Source organism: Taudactylus pleione, unplaced genomic scaffold (assembly GCF_031769625.1).
Source record: "Taudactylus pleione unplaced genomic scaffold, aTauple2 ptg000314l, whole genome shotgun sequence".
Taxonomy (NCBI): domain Eukaryota; kingdom Metazoa; phylum Chordata; class Amphibia; order Anura; family Myobatrachidae; genus Taudactylus; species Taudactylus pleione.
Genome location: NW_028284715.1, coordinates 11,247,656 through 11,267,052, shown reverse-complemented (window position 1 = coordinate 11,267,052; position 19,397 = coordinate 11,247,656). Strand labels below are relative to the sequence as shown.

General features: G+C 44.6%; 1 protein-coding gene across 5 annotated transcripts in view; it reads left to right on the top strand.

Moving 5' to 3' along the window:
- VPS13B (vacuolar protein sorting 13 homolog B) overlaps window positions 1–19,397 on the top strand; it is a 1,086,122-nt gene that overhangs the window by 1,059,567 nt on the left and 7,158 nt on the right. For all 5 annotated transcript variants that reach the window (XM_088442693.1, XM_088442694.1, XM_088442692.1 and 2 more), the window contains exon 59: window positions 16,248–16,424. In XM_088442693.1, coding sequence (XP_088298819.1) covers window positions 16,248–16,424 — 177 coding nt within the window. The remainder of the gene's footprint in view (window positions 1–16,247; window positions 16,425–19,397) is intronic.

Sequence of the window (19,397 nt, the reverse complement as noted above, 5' to 3'; positions counted from 1 at the left end):
TCAACACACCCACATGTTCAATACTAAAATAATATAATAACATTAACTATTTGGCTGCGCGCGTTGTTGTGCGTGCCTGTTGTCACTCTGCGCTGGTAAGGCCTGGCGGCGTCTCCGTTCCGTTTGGCATGGGCGCCGCCATCTTGCCTTCTGGCCATGTGATGCGGCTGGCCAATCCTGGTGAGTCACATGTTCCCTCCGGCCAGTAACAGCACGGCATGGGATATTTAGGGAAGGGTCAGTGCCTTCCTTCTTTGCCAGTGCAACGTGTATCTCAGCCTAGGGAGTTCTCTGTGCTTATCCTGTTCCTGTGAATTCGCTGTCTGCCAGTCTGCCTGTCAGCTCCTAGCTTCCGCTGGACTACCCCGCTTCCTCCATCACCCTTGCCCATACCTGAGTGCCTGAGCCTGCTGACATCCTGCTCATTTGCCTTAGTTCACTACCTGCATACCTGGCTTATTATTTCCTGCATCACTACCTGCATACCTGCTTGATCATTTTCAGTCTCACTACCTGCACACCTGGACAGCTCTAATTGTTTCTACTTGGACATTAACCCATTACTCCCACCACAGAACTCTTGTGCACGTTTATATATACCTGGACTTTTATTTACTGCCATACTTTGTCTTCTCAAGCACTTATTAAAAAACCTAGTTTTATTTTCAAACCCGCTTCTGTGATCGCTCCTGCTACCACCCCAGGTCCACAAACAACCCAGAACATAACAGTTTGCACTGGCCCCATGGAGCCGGCCACGGATCAGGAGTCAGGAGTGGATTTGTTCCGGTGCATTTCTGGTCGTTTAGAAAATCTGTAAAACATGCAGCATCAGATGGCTCAATTTTTGCAAGAGATGTCTAAGCGACAGGATAGTTTACAAACTTCCTTTTCTATCCCTGGAGTACCAGCAACCACATCCGCATCAGCGTCTGGGAATACAGGAGGCAGATCATCTCCCCGCTTACATCTTCCTTTACCAAGTAAATTTGACGGCAACCCTAAACTCTGCCGAGGATTCCTAAATCAGTGTGACATACATTTTACCCTGCAGCCTGACAACTTTCTAACTGCAAGAGCTAAAGTGGCTTATATAGTCTCTCTGTTATCCGGCAGGCCTTGGAATGGGCTTCCCCACTCTGGGAGCGCTCAGATCCGCTGCTGGATAATTACGCAGGCTTTGTGTCATCCTTCAGGAGGATTTTCGATGAACCTGGGCATACTGTATCAGCATCATCAAACATCATGACACTGAGACAAGGGGTCCGTCCTGTTAGTCAATATGCCGTGCAATTTCAAATTTTAGCATCAAAGCTCAAATGGAATGAGGAAGCCCTCACCTCGGCCTTCTGGCATGGGTTGTCAGACCGACTAAAGGATGATCTAGTCACTCCAGAGTTTCCTACAAAGCTCAACGACATGATTTCGTTGTGTATCAAAGTTGACCTACGCTTCAGGGAACGTCAAGCTGAAAAACACAGAACTGACCGGCAAAGGTCATTTGCCCCCTCCATTTCTACCCGCCCCATTCCTTCTCCTACTGAAGAGAAGCCTATGCAGGTGTATCATACACACCTCTCCAAAGAAGAACGTCAGAGAAGAATGCAAAAGAACTTCTGTCTGTACTGCGGAGAGTCAGGTCACCTGCTGATCTCCTGTCCCCGTAAACCGGGAAATGCCCAAATCCTAACTGACCCTGGAGACATCAAGTTAGGAGTTATGTGCCCATCTCCAAAAATTAAAGACTTCACGATTACCCTAGCTTTGGATCTTAAACCCAAACCTGTCTTTGCCACTGCTCTACTTGACTCGGGAGCAGCCGGAAATTTCATAGCGTCTAGTTTCATAGATAAATTTCAGGTTCCTTGTGTGTCTCTCAATCATGCCATCTCTCTGACCTCTATAGACGGACGCCCTCTAACTAACGTGATGGTCACCAAGGAGACTCAACCAGTATTGGTCCGAATTGGGGCACTTCATTCTGATTCCTTAAAATTCCTGGTGATATCAGAGGCCTCTCAAGAAATTGTTCTTGGTCTACCCTGGTTGCGTCAACTTAATCCCCGGATAGATTGGAGTTCTATGCAGATTCTTTCATGGGGTATGGATTGTCAGAAATCCTGTCTTCCAAAAATTCAACCTGTAAGAAAGACAGTTCCATTAGTTTCTTCTGCCATTCCCAAGGAATATCAGATGTTCGCCGACGTGTTCTCTGAGCAGCAAGCAAATACCTTACCTCCTCATAGGGAATGGGACTGTCCAATTGATTTGATACCTGATAAGATACCACCTCGTGGTCGTACCTATCCGTTATCCTTGCCTGAGACTCAAGCCATGACCAAGTACATCCGGGACAAACTGGCAAAGGGGTTCATTCGCCCCTCTACTTCACCTGCCGGAGCTGGGTTTTTCTTCGTTGGCAAGGACGGTGGTTTAAGACCATGTATCGATTATCGAGGCCTTAACGACATTACTGTAAAGAATCAATACCCTCTTTCCCTGATTACTGAGTCCCTGATTACTGAGTTGTTTGATAGGGTCAAGGGCTCTGTCATGTTTTCTAAATTAGATCTGAGAGGGGCTTACAACCTCATTCGTATCCGAGCTGGCGATGAATAGAAGACCTCTTTTAATACCAGAGATGGACATTTTGAATATTTAGTAATGCCTTTTGGATTGTGCAATGCCCCTGCTGTCTTTCAGAGTTTTGTTAATGAGATTTTCCGGGATCTGTTATATGTTTCAGTTGTTGTCTATGTGGACGATATACTGATTTTTTCATTGTCTGTAGCTAAACATCATGAACATGTTAAAGAAGTTTTGACCCGTTTGAGAGAGAACCACCTTTACTGCAAGCTGGAGAAGTGTGTCTTTGGAGTGCCCAGTGTACATTTCCTCGGCTGTGTTATTTCTGGCTCCAGTTTGGAAATGGACCCCAAGAAGGTACAAGCAATTCTGGATTGGTCCCGACCTCAGACACTGAAGGCCATCCAGAGATTGTTGGGCTTCGCCAATTATTATAGGCGTTTCATTAAGGGATTCTCTACACTGCTGGTTCCCATTACAGCCTTGACCCGTAAAGGTGCTAATCCTGCCCAATGGTCACCAGAGGCAGAGTCTGCCTTTCATCTCCTAAAACAGGCCTTTATCTCAGCACCAGTTCTTCGACAACCAGATCTGGACAGGCCTTTTTTGTTGGAAGTAGACGCATCATCTGAAGCTGTGGGAGCAGTCCTGTCTCAATGTTATGAGGACAATCGAGTCCATCCTTGTGGGTTATTTTCTAAAAAATTCTCACCTGCCGAAAGGAACTATGCAGTAGGTGAGCAAGAACTACTAGCTGTAAAGTTGGCGTTGAAGGAATGGAGATATTTGCTAGAAGGCGCTAAGTTTCCATTTACTGTATTTACGGACCATAGAAATCTTCTATTTCTCAAAAACCTTCAATGTGTGAGTCATCGTTTGGCCCGCTGGGCAATATTCTTTGCCAGGTTTCAGTTCACCCTGACCTTCCGGTCTGGAGCACTTAATCAGAAGGCTGATGCCCTATCGAGATCTCTCCTCTGTGATGATCAATCTGAAAATGAAAACAACACCCCTGTCTTGGAATCAAGAGTCTTCGCCACATTACAGGTTAAGCCTCCTACAGGAAAATCGTTTGTGGCCCCGGAATTAAGGAAGCGGCTTCTCACTTGGGCACATTCCTCTCGCTTCACAGGACACTCAGGCACTCGGAAGACCTTGGAGTTCCTGAAAAGACACTATTGGTGGCCTTCCATGAAGGCAGATATAATGGAGTTTATCTCTTCCTGCTCCTCCTGTGCCCAGCATAAATCATCACGACAAGCTCCAGCTGGGGAATTGCTTCCACTACCTACTCCGTCACGTCCATGGACGCATCTCGCCATGGATTTTGTCACAGACCTGCCAGTCTCTCAAGGCTTCAATACTATCTGGGTTGTAATAGACCGATTCTCAAAGATGGTCCACTATATACCTTTGAAGAAGTTACCTTCTGCTCCTGACCTGGCACAGTTGTTTGTCCAACACATATTTCGTCTTCATGGCCTTCCTGCTGAAATTGTCTCTGACCGTGGTGTGCAGTTTACTGCAAAATTCTGGAGGGCTTTGTGTTCTGTTCTTCAAGTGAAGTTAAACTTTTCCACGGCCTACCATCCGCAAAGAAACGGCTCCACCGAGAGAGTTAATCAAGATCTAGAGACTTTCTTAAGAATCTTTATGACATCTTCCCAGGACAATTGGGCTGCCTTGCTGCCGTGGGCAGAGTTTGCACATAATGCTTCCTACCACTCGTCAACTAACCAAACGCCATTTCAAGTTGTTTATGGCCTTCATCCTCGTGTCCCCGAATTCCGAAGCCTGCCTGTTTTTGATGTTCCGGCCGTGGAGGACACGGTGCAGAATTTTGCTGCCATTTGGACTCAAGTACGGTCTGATTTGTTTAAGGCATTGTCTCGCTATAAAACCCAGGCCGATAAGAAGCGTAGAATAGTTCCACGCATGCAAGTTGGAAACCAGGTCTGGTTGTCCACCCGGAATCTTCGTCTAAGAGTTCCTTCAATGAAATTTGCACCTCGCTTCATTGGTCCCTTCACCATAACAGAAGTCATTAATCCAGTGACCTACCGTTTACAGTTACCCCCATACCTAAAAATCCCTAATTCCTTCCATGTTTCCTTATTAAAGCCCCTAGTTCTGAATAGGTTCCACAGTTCTCTACCTGCTTCTCCTTGAGTCCAGACGGAGAGAGGAGTTGAGTTTGAGGTCGCCCAGGTCTTGGACTCTCGTCTACGCAGAGGTCATCTACAGTATTTGCTGGACTGGAAAGGTAACGGTCCAGAGGAACGTTGCTGGACCGATGCTCGTGATGTCCACGCTCCTACGCTCATCAGGAGATTCCATTCTGCCCATCCGGAGAAGCCTGGTGAGTGTCCTGAGGCCACCCCAAAAGGGGGGTGTACTGTCACGGCCAGGGTGTTTCAGCATGGCACTAGGCGGGTGTTACCTGTGAGGTCGTTGTGGCGTAGGCTGTCTGGTGGCGGAGCTGGTGTGTGGCGGGGGGCTTTGGCTGCGTGCGTTGTTGTGTGGGCCTGTTGTCACTCTGCGCTGGTAAGGCCTGGCGGCGTCTCCGTTCCGTTTGGCATGGGCGCCGCCATCTTGCCTTCTGGCCATGTGATGCGGCTGGCCAATCCTGGTGAGTCACATGTTCCCTCCGGCCAGTAACAGCACGGCATGAGATATTTAGGAAGGGTCAGTGCCTTCCTTCTTTGCCAGTGCAACGTGTATCTCAGCCTAGCTGAGAGGGAGTTCTCTGTGCTTATCCTGTTCCTGTGAATTTGCTGTCTGCCAGTCTGCCTGTCCGCTCCTAGCTTCCGCTGGACTACCCCGCTTCCTCCATCACCCTTGCCCATACCTGAGTGCCTGAGCCTGCTGACATTCTGCTCATTTGCCTTAGTTCACTACCTGCATACCTGGCTTATTATTTCCTGCATCACTACCTGCATACCTGCTTGATCATTTTCAGTCTCACTACCTGCACACCTGGACAGCTGTAATTGTTTCTACTTGGACATTAACCCATTACTTCCACCACAGAACTCTAGTGCACGTTTATATATACCTGGACTTTTATTTACTGCCTTCTCAAGCACTTATTAAAAAACCTAGTTTTATTTTAAAACCCGCTTCTGTGATCGCTCCTGCTACCACCCCGGGTCCACAAGCAACCCAGAACATAACACTGGTCAGTCTATGATTTCACTGTTGCGGGTTTGTGATGCACCTCAAGTGTTTTTCCATAAAAATGAAATAAGTTCTTGTGATTCTCAATGCGTACTAACAACCAGAGCTCTAACGCATAGGATAAAAGCCGTTTTGGCTTAAAGCAAAGTAAACATTATTAGTGGAATATTCAGAGTATAATATTGTACGTTGCGGCCAATTGCTGGGGAACAGAGCCAAAATTGTATTAGAAAATTTTTTATAGCATTGTAAATCATTTAAAGATACAATATACCACATTAATAAGCAGAGTGTGTCGTTACAGGATCTTCATATTTGTATTTTCTTCTTCCGCCATAGAGGACACAGGCTTTACGCTGGGTATAGGTTGGTGGGATGGAGTCCAGGCACCACATGGTTAAACTTGAGCACAGCCCAGACTCCCCCTCCCCCTATACCCCACCCCCAGCCACAGGCACCTCAGTTTAGTGTTGGTGCCTGCAGAGGGCACAATGTGGAAGCTGTGCTAACAGCTTTGTAGGTTTTTGCAGGACTTACTTTGACTGGTGTTCGGCTAGGAACCTTAATCCCAGGTCATTCCGACTCTATCGCAATTTCTCTCCTTTTTGCAGGCGGGCTGGATTTGGGCCTCCTCCACCTTGCTTCACAAAAGGTGCAAGTTTCAGCTCTTTTGGTCCTCTTTCAGAGGCAGATTGCATTGTTGCCTGATGTTCAGACCTTTATTCAAGGTGTCCGCCACGTGCAACCCACGTTTGTACCGAAGGTAGCTCCTTGGAATTTGTCTCTGGTTCTTAGGACCCTTCAGTCTTCGTCTTTTGAGCCCTTGGACACTGTAGACATTTTTTGGCTTACCTGGAAGACTGTCTTCCTCCTTGCCATAGCTTCTGCCCGACGGATGTCGGACTTGAGCACATTGTCTTGTCGTTCTCTGTTTCTAATCTTTCACCAGGACAGAGCTGCCCTTCGAACACGACTAGGCTACCTTCCTAAGGTTGTTTCTAAGTTCCACATTAATCAAGAGATTGTGGTTCCTTCTTCCCAGGTTCCGGATTCCTCACTGGAGGAGGCCTCTTTGGATGTTGTGTGAGCTCTCGGGATTTACGTGGACAGGACAAAGGACTTGCGTAGGACAGATTCTGTCTTTGTCCTGTATGATTTTCACAAATGGGGCTGGCCGGCTACTAAGCAGTTAAAGGGCCAGTTAGATATGTTTCACCATTCGCCACGCTTATGTGGTGGAGGATATATCTGTCCCGGCCGTGGTGATGGCTCATTCAACCCGGTCAGTGGGAACTTCGTGGGAACTTCGTGGGCAGTGCCAGGTGGTGCTTCTGCGGAGCAGCTGTGTAAAGCAGCCACGTGGTCTTCTGCCAATACTTTTTAAAGTTCTATTCTTTTGACACCTTCGCCTCCCCTGATGTGGTTTTTGTCGGAGAGCGTTTCCTCTCTTATGGGGAGTAGCTTTGGGACGCCCCAGCATAAATCCTGTGTCCCCTATGGAGGAAGAAGAAAAGGAGATTTATGCGCCCACCCTGACGCACCTGACCTGCCGGGGCTTTGCTCTGCTTCCGGTTCTCCTGTTCACATTTCTTGGTTGTATGGACCTGAGTGCATACCGGTCTTCCTTCCCCTCCTTCTCACCCCTGGCTTTAGGCTTGCTAACTAAACTGAGGTGCCTGGGGGTGGGGTATAGGGGAAGGGGTAGTGTGGGTCATGATTTTAGCTGATTTTATCTTTTTTTTTAAAGAAATCCAAAACCGAACCAAAACAAACACTTGAGGGTGGTTTTGCCAAAACCAAAACATGACGATAAATTAGAACCAAAACATGGAGATCTGCGCACATCTCTAGTTCATACACACCTTGTACTGCAAGACCAAATAAAAAAATAATTAAATACATACTAACCATAGACATAGACTATAAAGAAGTGCTGATCACATTTGGTTGACATTAAAGTGCTATGTTGGCCCATATAAAGTGTAGACGGCAATTTTGTGGGACTGACCAATAGTTGCAGGAATCCTGCATTACAGATAAGTAGAGACCAGTAAGATCACTGAGCCACTACTCCACAGAGTGTATCATTGATGCTACTCATGTAGGGTGAATTAATTGGCGGCATCCTCATGTACAATGATCGGTGCCTTAATTATGTCACTAACATAACGCCAAATATATCCAATTGGATAAAATGAGACCCAGTCTTCCGAAACATCTGCCCAATCCAGCCGTGGATGTTAATTTCCATCACGGTCAGTCCCATTTCTAGCAGACTTTGCTCATTTCTTCACCAAAAATAGAGATTCTACCGCTAAAATCGGGATTGTTTACCAAGTGCGCACTAGGCTGCATTCACACAATTATTGGTGCAGCCATGAAATGACCGTGTGATAGGTACACTTTAATAAGCAATGCATCTTGTCATGAAGAGACCATAGAAGCCAATCAGATATCAGTTTTTATTTCAGACTCTGGGCCTGAATCCGCAGCGAACGCAATTGCAATCACGTACACACATCAGTCTATTGTTCACTACTGCGCATAAGCTGCGCGCACTGCGATTCGCACGCACCAAGGAATCCATTGCAGAGTGAGTCACAGGCTGTGAGAGTTTGGGGGTGGTGACTGGGGAGTGGACAGAAAAATGCAGGAGCGCCTGTCCGTTGCATGGGCGTGCATGAATTAGCCACCGCGATTACATACGCAGCCTGAGTACCCACTGCGAGCGGCGAGACTTGCAGTTTCTGCGGCTGGTCAGACCTGGTGTAAATTGTGCATGACGAGCACCGTCGATGGTACCGATGTATATGCAGGAGTGCGGGGTGGTACGGATGTGAGAAAGCAGCGTTGGGCGTCTGGGATGTGGCAGGCATTAGCATACAATCGCAGCTGCGTTCCGTGCACATTTGCAGCTGCGAACACAATAACGATCCTTACTGAATCAGGCCCTGTGATTGCTGTTGGCAATACCAACTATTTCCCTTTCATAAGTGCCCCCTGTTTGTTTTACATAAGCCATGCTTTGGTTAGAGTTCTCTTTACATCTCACCTATAAATTACATGAAACTTTACTAAGACCATTTGCAGTGCTGGGAATCTGATTGCAGCAGGTTGCCGCAGGTAAGCTCACACACAAGGGCTGATGTGTGTACGTGTGTCCAACACTCTACCCTGCAGCTGCAATAACCACATCAGCCAGTCCGCCCTGGGTCTCATTACTCACTGAGGATCCTCTGCAAGGTTTACGTGACATCTGCACTCTACTCAAGTGGTTTTCAAACAAAAACAAGCAGCTCTTCCATCAGTGCCTGGGAAGGGGTAATTCGCTCTCTCAGGTTTGCTCTGCTAGAATCCATGGTGTAAATGTTTATGTGACTAGTTCTTTTCCCTAACTGTGTAATAATCACTGCGCCTTCCCTGAGCAGTTTAAAAAAAAATGAGTTTTTTCTACTGGGAAAAAAAACAACAACTCTGTCAGCCAAGCTGCTTATATAAATGGTTACTTACATATTTCAAAGATTGAGGCCCAGGGCGAAAAATGCAAACACAATTAGAATGTTAATGGATTTATGCATAAGGCCAGCACTGTAGCTTCATTTTTGGGGCTCAGCAAAAGTCTGTGGGACCCTCTAGATCAGGGGTGGGGAACCATTTTTCTGCCGAGGGCCATTTTGATGTATATATATAACATTATTCGGGGACCCAGTGCAGGCCACGCCCGCTCAATGTGACGTAACATGGGGCGGGACCACAGTCGCCGGTGATTACAGCAATGCTCGGCAGCGATGTGACCGTCTGAAACATCCTAAGGACTCTCCACACGGCACTGCTGCATATAGTCTGGCTGCAGGGTGCCATTCTAGATAGATGAGGGTACCAGAAAAATGCTCAGAGGGCCAGACTAAATGTTTCCGCAGGCCTTATACCGCCCCCGGGCCTGAGGTTCCCCATCCCTGCTCTAGATACTTGTGTGTCTGCTCCACGATGCTAGAGAGATAATCTTACAGCGGCAGAGAGGGGAGCTCTGAGGTGCAAATCCGAGGTGCCCCATGATGCAATTCATGTCATGGAGGCCCCTCCTACTGCCGATCATTGCACAGTGGGCCAAGGTGATGCCGTCTGCAGAATCAGGTCCCAGGTTATACTGCACAATGACGCAAATTGAGTCTACACACAGCAGAGGGTGGGCCTAGATGATGGAGATGGGTATCCTAATGTAATCAAGCAGGTGGTCTCTTTATGGCACCATCGGCACTGCCGAGACTTAGGGTAAGCTGGGGTGTTGGCTACGACCCCTCATGAAGATACTATGCAATATTATTGTACATTTTGATCAGCGTGTGGGAACTTTCAAGATGACTGAAATGCAAACTGCGCCCGGTGCACTAACATTAACTGAAATCAGGAGTATTTAGTTATTCTCTTTTTCTATATAGGGCATGTAGTATTACACAACAGCACTTTAGATTACAGTCATACAATAAATAAATGCCTTCAGACTTTGAGAAATGTGTTTCCAACGCACAAAGGTTATTATTCAACATAAAAACAGTAGGTTACACGCTGTGATATAAAGACAATTTAGCGCAAAGAAATCATACAGACTCAAGGTACAGTTATACATACGCACGCGCACTGGGACCAGTTACCGGCCTCAACAAAAAACCTCTGTCAACAGCATCAGCAAGAAGACTCCAGATTGGAGTCTGTACGCACATTTATACCCTTACAGGGATAAGTAACACAATAGGCAAGTTTGGCATGATTCCATTGGTTCCCAGTCACGGTGCTTCTGTTACAGGACATTTAACAGGTCGTTTCAAATGGACACAGATCAGCCTCCGACAGCCTTTTGTCTCCTTTTTCCCGCCGCATGCAAATCTAAGCTGCTAACATTACAAAGTACATTTTAGTGTTTTAACTCTCTACAGTCCATAATTTGAGAATGCATGTTGCGATCTTCTCACCGATGACACCGGAAAGCTGTTGAGACAGAGTAGATCAGTACAACACCAAACACGGTTTGCTTATCGTGTACTAAACCTTAGATATCAAATAGTCTTTATTTCACAACATCAGTAAGAAATGAATAAACCTTGGATATTACGCTTTGAAGCTATGGAACCTTTTATGTGAGTGTGCAGTGTGTAAGTATGGGGGGTTTGGGAAAAGATGCTAGTTAACTTGGGGCAGATGCGTACGCATGAAGCTAATAAACAGCGTTCACATGAAGGATATTATGCATTCGCTAATGTGCGTCGTGTTAACAGCGCAACTGTGTGTATTTAATGTGTGTATGGGGTATGGTGAAATATGCGATCGCATGATGCTAATAATAGCATCGCCGTATGTACTTAAGTGTGAGTTTCTCTAAAATGGCGCTGGGCGGCCATTCGCAAAATGGCGTCAAGCAGATCACATTTTTAAGATGGTGTCTTGTGGCCATTCGCAAGATGGCGTCGTTCCACTCTAATTTTAAACTGATTCTGTCTCAGCCAATTATCCAGCTTCGACAAAGTGCACCCTGATGATGACTGGTATCAAACCAAGCGTACTTAGGGCTTGATTCAATGGTGTACGTACTACTCCGATTGTGAGAGGCCTGTGCTTGCGCTGGATCTGTACTGCGTATGTGCAGGTCTCTCACAATTCCTCCAATTCCCTGATTGATAGGCTGCCGCAGTTTGGGGTTGGGAGGAGGCCGTTCTGAAAAACATGGGCGTGGCGCCCCCCTTTTCTGGGGGGGGGACTGTGTCTTCCGCCATAGACTTCCTGGCCTCTGTTACGGAGTTGATAAGGGGCATACTGAGTGACCGCTGTGTTAATCAGATTGCCGAGGGTCACGCAGATGCTGTCAGGAGGCACCTACTTACACCAGACGCTCCTGATGCAATGGCCTATGATTTGTACGGTATGGCACAGCCACTCCCGTCCGGATATTCAATACCGTACGACTCTAAATCATGCCCTCAATGTGGGAGCTATTGTGGCCGACCTGGGATCAGCCACCCTGTGTCATAGATAAAGCTACACACAGGGGTAACCATAAATATCTAATAATTGAAACAAAACTCTTACTCATTTTTGTTGGATTGCAGAAAAACCATCTAGGTGACCATGGAAACCTAATTTACTGTAAAGATAATGGTCTGTCAGCGTATCTCTGTTTTCCCATGGCCAGGCCATAATTATAGTTAGTTTAGGGCCTTGAGGTAAGGATTTAGTTAAGAAGTGAACACTCGTTACTGTTTTCGGTTTATTACATGGCAGCATTTTCATGGTACTGATTGATTTTCTAGAATTAAAAATGTGGCTCTTAATTAGCTTTCAAAAGCATTTCTCCTCAGCTCTGCTGGTTTGTGGTGTGTTCTTTGTTGGTGTTGGCTGCGTGAGTATATTGATATACGCAGGCACGCACGGCGTGTACACATGTACTGTGTCTTGTCGTACTTCACATGACACAAGCTAAACTTCGAGCTGCGGTCTTTCATGAGCCCCGTTCCGTGATCTTCATGGTGGAAGATGAAAGTGACCATAGACATTCCATGGCGAGAGGTCGCGGGAGATGACTCTGTAAGGATTTGTAGACTGACTTAATCTGTGGTACCGTTGGTCCTGAAATTGCAACCACAGACCTCAAAGAAGGGTCCCCAGAGGGAAGTGGTGGATTGTTACATGCTGGGCCAGAAGTTCTGTTAGTAATTTACGTGCTAGCATCCGATGATGTGGGTAGCGTCATGTGATGATGCCTGTAAATTCCGCTCTGAGGTTCTGGTGAGGTTACTGTCAGCCTCCTCGCAGTACAGTGACCCCTATGTACAGTAGTAGCTGCGTCATCTTACCAGTAGAAGGGCACAGGTTTTGAGCTCATATGGTTATATGGAGGTTCTTGTTAAGCACCTGTGGTCTTGTCATACAGTTCCAGTGCCCCAAGTATTGTGATGAACTGGTAACATTTTGGATATATCCTATCGCACAGCACACACTGAGGGGTATATTTACAAAGTGCAGGTTTTTAGATGTGGAGATGTTGCCCATAGCAACTAATCAGACTCTACCTAATGGTGCATACACACGGTGAGATTTTCTGTCAGATCTGAACGATAACGATTTAAAAAATCGTTCATATCTGAGAGAAAATCTGACATGTGAGCCCGCAAGAATGAAAGATGCGCGTTCCCGCATGTCGGATAACGATATCTGACATCTGATGTGTTTGCAGTCAGATTTGGAGGATTCCATTAATTTTAATACTGTCTAAAATCTTTCAAATCGTTGGTAAAATGTTTCATCTGACATATCTGACCGTGTGTATGCACCATTACACCTTCTAGAAGATAATAGAATCTGACTGGTTGCTATGGGCAACATCTCCACTTCTAAAAAACCGCACTTTAGTAAATATCCGCCTTAGTATTCAGTGAGTGATGCATCTGTAAGATTTTGGAAACCACTGAAAATGATATATTAGAGCTTGAGATCTGAAAGGTTTAAATCTATTTCGCTAGGATAAAGTTGTGCTTAGTCATTATTTTTTTTTTCTTGGCCCAGGATATAATCATGGAAAAAATCTGAACATTTCATTTACAGACATTACATCTGTTACCTTACTTTCATGACTTGCGTTTTTGTTATTCTACAATAGAGATAGGCAAACTGTGACCATGGCAACAGCTGTGGAACTACAAGTCACATCATGCCTTACCATCTGTGACTGGTGAACTTACTTCTGTACTACGTCATTTCCCTCCCATCAGTGAAATGCTGAAGTTGCTATTAGTCTGTGACTGAAAATGAAAGAACATATTTCCTAGTTACAATGATGTATTATACATTTCCCAATAAGACGTAATGCTGGATACATCAGAGCAAGTCAGTTTTGCGGACGGATCTTATGATTTTTAGGGAGCATATGAAACTAGGAGCAACCACTGCGACAGGAAGCAGTGTAACCGGGTGGCAATAGCGTGTACGCACATACGCTAAGGTGTCTGAGGGCATCTAGACAGGTATGTGGGTGATGCCCAGTATGGTCTGCTTATTTTAAATGTTTAATAATAACATTTGTTTTTTTTTAACCAAAATTCATATATCCTGATTGGCATTAAATGGTTTCACAATTCCTACTAACTTCTGGCAGTATCATTAGCATAATTTCTGACCTATCTACTTGTGAGCTGGTGATCTCACCAAACATGTAAGTAACGTCTGGAAAGATAGTACAGGTAGCTTGTTTCCCATTTCTTTTTTTCGTTACTATAAAGCATGGCAGGTACCGAGCGCTTGAATTAGTCTTTGTACTTTGCTGTAACAATGTTGCAGCCCTTGGTGGAATCTTGGCGTCAGCTGAGAAATAACACCTACGTATGCAGATTGCCTCATTATCATTTTTGGACCACAAGGGATCATTTGCCAACACAAAATGAGCAGTGTGTACCTTTACGCCAATCTCGCTGCTAGTTGTATACACAGCTGTTCGCCCCCTTCCCATTTTTGGGGGAAATGCAGATGCTTCAGGCAACAGCTAGTAATGCTGCTCGCCATCGCAGGAATGGGAGCATCGGCAGAAGTAATACACCACTTTGGGCGATGTAATAATACTTTTCCTCTTTTTCACCTAACATTCTGTTTCCTGGAGCCTCATTAATGTTCTTATGATGTCATCACAGTAAGGGAGCTCTGTGACTGCTCCATAGCATTAATTCCATGTATACATTGTTTGTCAGTGGTGTATGCGCACATATAAACACGTCTCCAGTGCGGGATGCGGGCGAGTGACGCAGAAAGCGCCCCAAAGAAAATAATGACCTTGATGGAATAAAATAATAAATTAATTCAGGGGTCAATGCCCGCGATGTAGTTTGCGCCACTTACGGCATCTTCGGGATCATGTATTTTGGTATGTACCCCGATGGGGCTGCAAACAGGAATACGCAATTTCAAGGTGAAATCGGGGCAATTTTTGGCATCCCAATGGCGCATCGCCCACAACTGAATCGCCCCCATAGGGGTATATAAGTGCGGGGTTTTTAGAAGTGGAGATGTTGCCCATAACAACCAGATTCTAGCTAATATTCTAGAAGGGGCTAGATAAATGATAAGTAGAATCTGATTGGTTGCTATGGGCAACATCTACGCTTCTAAAAACTCTCACTTTAGTAAATATATCCTCCTTAGAGTCTGTCCCCTTTAAATGTGCACCGGTCATATGAAAGTTTCATTTTACAATGTTCTGCTCTTAACACAAAAGGGATTTTAAGTGTGAAAACTTACATTACATTTTGGCTAAATGTATCGTACGCTTCAATGTTTTGACCTCGATGTAAAGCCAGGACAAAGTAAAAAAATATATATAAAGTCTACTTAATATTCATTTATCTGCCCCATGGGTAAGTGGGGGCCCAGCTCTCCCATAAACACAATGAATTGTTTTTAATATTAAGTAATACGTAAAAAGGTATAAAACCCTAACGGACAACCCAGAGCTATGCTTAGTGATGAGTGATAGAGCAGACCAGACCGTGAGAAAAATCCCCTTTCCAGCCATTTTTATGGAGCCCCCACATATATTCATTTATACTCTCCAAAGCAAATACAGGCCGCAGATTCCCCATTGATGTCTGCAGACCATGATGCACAAAGGGAGCTATTCCGTGTTATTGGAGATAGCAGGCCTGGCCATAGCAGTGACAGATTTTTGAATGTCACCTTCTTCCACAAAAGCATTTAAATCTCTGTTCTCCAAAATATCTGAAGAAAACCGAGAAGACTAGAAAAAAAAAAAAAAACCAATATCATTAAATCGCTCAATATGACTACGTCCCATGGTAAAGTTAATATTCTCTCATTCACTCCAAAGAAATTAAGTGTTTTAGTCCCTAGCTCAAGATGATCATATTTCATGAGTTCTATTGGTTTTTAAACAAGAGGCTTAAAAGGCAGAAGTAAAAAATATATATATGTCATGTATTGGCTGGGTGCAGTTACTATTCTGTAATTTAGCGGATGGTTTACAAAAGGATGAAAAATTTTATTTTCTTGACATTACCGTCTCTAGCAGTCAGTTTGGGAATAGATCATTAATCAGACCGGAGTTACTTACTGCAAGTGCTCACGGAGTTATAGATGGAGGTAAACTAGCTAATTGGATGGTAGGTGCTGTAGATGGCTTGGAAAGTCAGTGCCGTAGGCTCGGCTAGAGGTGATCTACTTGGTAAATGCATTAAGCAGAGAGTAGAGTTGCAGCTTTGTACCAACACAATTCTACCTCTAACTTTAAATGTTTCTTATTGGATTGTTCCCCCATCTTGATTATCTAAAATATTACTGTTATTACAGCCGCAATTGCTGGCATTGTAGACTAGCCCATGGGTGTTCCTCATCCTGATTATCTGAAATATTACAGGCGCAATTGCTGGCATTGTAGACTAGCCCTTGGTTGTTCCTCATCCTGATTATCTAAAGTATTACTGTTATTACAGGCGCAATTGCTGGCATCGTAGACCAGCCCATGCAAAACTTTCAGAGGACATCAGAGGCCCAAGCTTCCGCTGGGCACAAGGCCAAAGGTGTTATCTCCGGTGTGGGGAAAGGAATTGTCGGCGTCTTTACCAAGCCTATCGGAGGAGCAGCCGAGCTGGTGTCACAGACAGGCTACGGTAAGCATGTGATCATAAAACTGCAGTTACTGTATGTCCATTTGTACATTGAGAACAGTAGCACAAAAGTTGGGATCTATACATGAGCAGGTCCCCTCATTGTGTGTGTATAAATTCTCTCCAAACAGTTACTGGACTTATTACAAACAAATCGACAGGATAGAATTTACATTTAAGGGTCAATTCAATTAGATGCCTTGTAAGACTGCACAATCCGGTATGATGCTCGGACGATGTACAGTGAGAGCAAATCCCGTACATACTATGGTCTTATATTCCTGCAAAACTCTATGGGGCTGCAACGCACGATGCAGGTTGCCCTTGCCAGCGATGAAACACTGTCACAGCGGCACATCTCCTGCATCAAATGACTCCTTAAAATGCGCAATTTTTAAAATATTTAATATTTAAGTAAAATAGGTCAAGAAGCTTTTTCAGTTTGCATATTTTCATTCCGATGGACCATGTAAAAAGTAATGGTATCGCAATATAATGATCCAGTAAAATCTGACGGCAAGTCATATAATGTCAGCGGTAATGGAATTAGGGAGTAGAGCATGCCGAATTCTGAGGCCCTATTACATTTCAAGCTGCTGCTCTAAAATGAACCTAATGTGCATTGAAATCCATCAGCCAATGTAGCTTTTTTTTACTCTCCCCATTTAAATCTTTACGAAGTGGGATGTATATTTTGCAGTGGAAAAACCAGGCTGTGTTCATTCCCATCCCAACAGAACACAGTCTCCCTTCTCTGGTTTTCCTGGAGATTCATATCCCCGTAAAAGCGTTTTATAGTATCGCTGAAGGTTTTACAAACCACTAATTCTTGGTCTAATGACCATGCCTCATTTATTAAACCTTTACAAGCCATCAGGATACGCACATGTTGTATCTTCTTCCTCACTACGTTTCTCTCTTTGAGATCTGTTTAGACATTCGCCCTGCTCGCTGGCACTCACTGCAACATCCCCAATAGCACATGTCCCCGGAAAGCTCGTAAACCTATATGTATCAGTGTTTAACAGCTGGATTAAGTAACTTCTCTTTAAATACCGTATCTAGGCAAACAGCTTTTTTTGTTTCAATTTTACCATCCGTGACACGTATAGAGAAGAATTTTATTTTTTAAGGGAGGACGTTAACATCAGCCTCAGTTCTTTCTTCTGTAGAACTTGTAAACGATGTGTGTGATACCATTCAGAGATGGATGGCTCTCAAGAGTCTTAGGTTTCCACTAATTGCTAATATAAGGTTGGCTTTCAGACATTAATTTTTGGGGTTTTAGCTAATGCAAGATCATGAGGGTTAAGTGCACTGCCATTTGCATTATAACGTTTAAGGAATTAGCTACAAGCTGCAGAACTGGCTTCCAAAGGAATGACATCATTTTAATGTTCTCTTTGCTCAAATACTTGTATAAAGCTGGACGGCATGTGTGTAACATATCACAGGCTACGGGGGAGTTGTGGCCCTTTAACTCTCTGACTGACTGGAACCTCTGAAATATATTTTGGGCAAGCAATAGAGAGAGTAGGTCTAGTATACTATAGGTCAGTGAATGAGGAGTTTATCATTTGCTTTGGCTGTTGTCTTACGTCACTGTAATTGGGCTGGATTATTAAGGAGCTCCAGGTCCCTCTCACAAAATAGGCCCAGCATAACAGCAAGGAGAATTTATTTGTTATGGTTAGTTTTCCCTTGGGAAAATCATAGGATAACAACCATATGGGGAGATATAGGGAACAGAAAATGAGGGTAGAGATGAGCCCTGAGACAGATGAATAATCAATGACGTAAAATAATTCATACATTTGGGAAATTTTCTTAAGGGTTAGGTGGGACCGTCCCATGGTCACAATAGACTCTATCATTATTTCCTGTCTTATTACACATTTAGTCTAAAAATGACTGTACAGTATGTCACTATGATGTATTTTATTTACTGACATTACATTGCCACCATATACTACAGTACTTTATAATTGGCACAGTACTGAAACAAAACTGGGTATAAACAAACAGAGACATAAGGGGGGCTTGCTCACAAGTTTACAATCTATAGGTTAAATGCATGAGATTAATAGGGGTCTAGTTACTAAGCAGTGTTAGGAGACAGAGTGAAAAGTGATAAGGTGCCAGCCAATCAGCTCCTAACTGTCATCTCACAGGCTGTGTTTGAAAAATGACAGTTGGGAGCTGATTGGCTGGCACATAATCACTTTTCACTCTGTCTCCTAACACTGCTTAGTAACTAGACCCCTAAGTGCCATATGTTACTTGTTGGTGCAGCCATATTGAAATGGAAAAAGTGCTTAGTAGGACTACTTAATCCAGCCACGCAGTAATGTTGGGTTGGACATAGAAAGAGAACACATACATTTTGTGCCTGTATTGTAGAGGGGTGGTAATTGAGTAGAAAAGAAGGGTATTAATTGGGTAGAATAGAGGAGTGGTAATTGGGTAGAATAGAGGAGTGGTCATTGGGTAGAATAGAGGAGTGGTAATTGGGAAGAATAGAGGAGTGGTAATTGGGTAGAATAGAGGAGTGGTAATTGGGTAGAATAGAGGAGTGGTAATTGGTTCAGGTTGGATTTGCTTGTCAGGCAGTGTGTGAACGTTTGGAGCATACTTGTTTAGTCTCCTGGAATGTTTGGTGAATTCCAGATTTTTGGGGAGCTTTACTAGACCAATCTAGTCCACGCCAACATGTCTAGTGAAGTGGACGGGGCATGATGGATGCAAATGGCCACCACAACATAGTGTGATGGTGCAAATTGTCCCCACACCTCCTGTACTTGCCATTTGGACCTCCTCTCTGGGATGATTTGGAGGCTATAGAAGAAGTCTTGTGCGACAGAGGGAATTCCACAGAGTGTGTGCACCCTGCAAAAGTCCTGTAACCGGTAATGGGTGCAGGTGATGAGTGTGCAGAGTGGAGGGGTCAAATTGGGAGATATTTTGAAACAAGTGGAG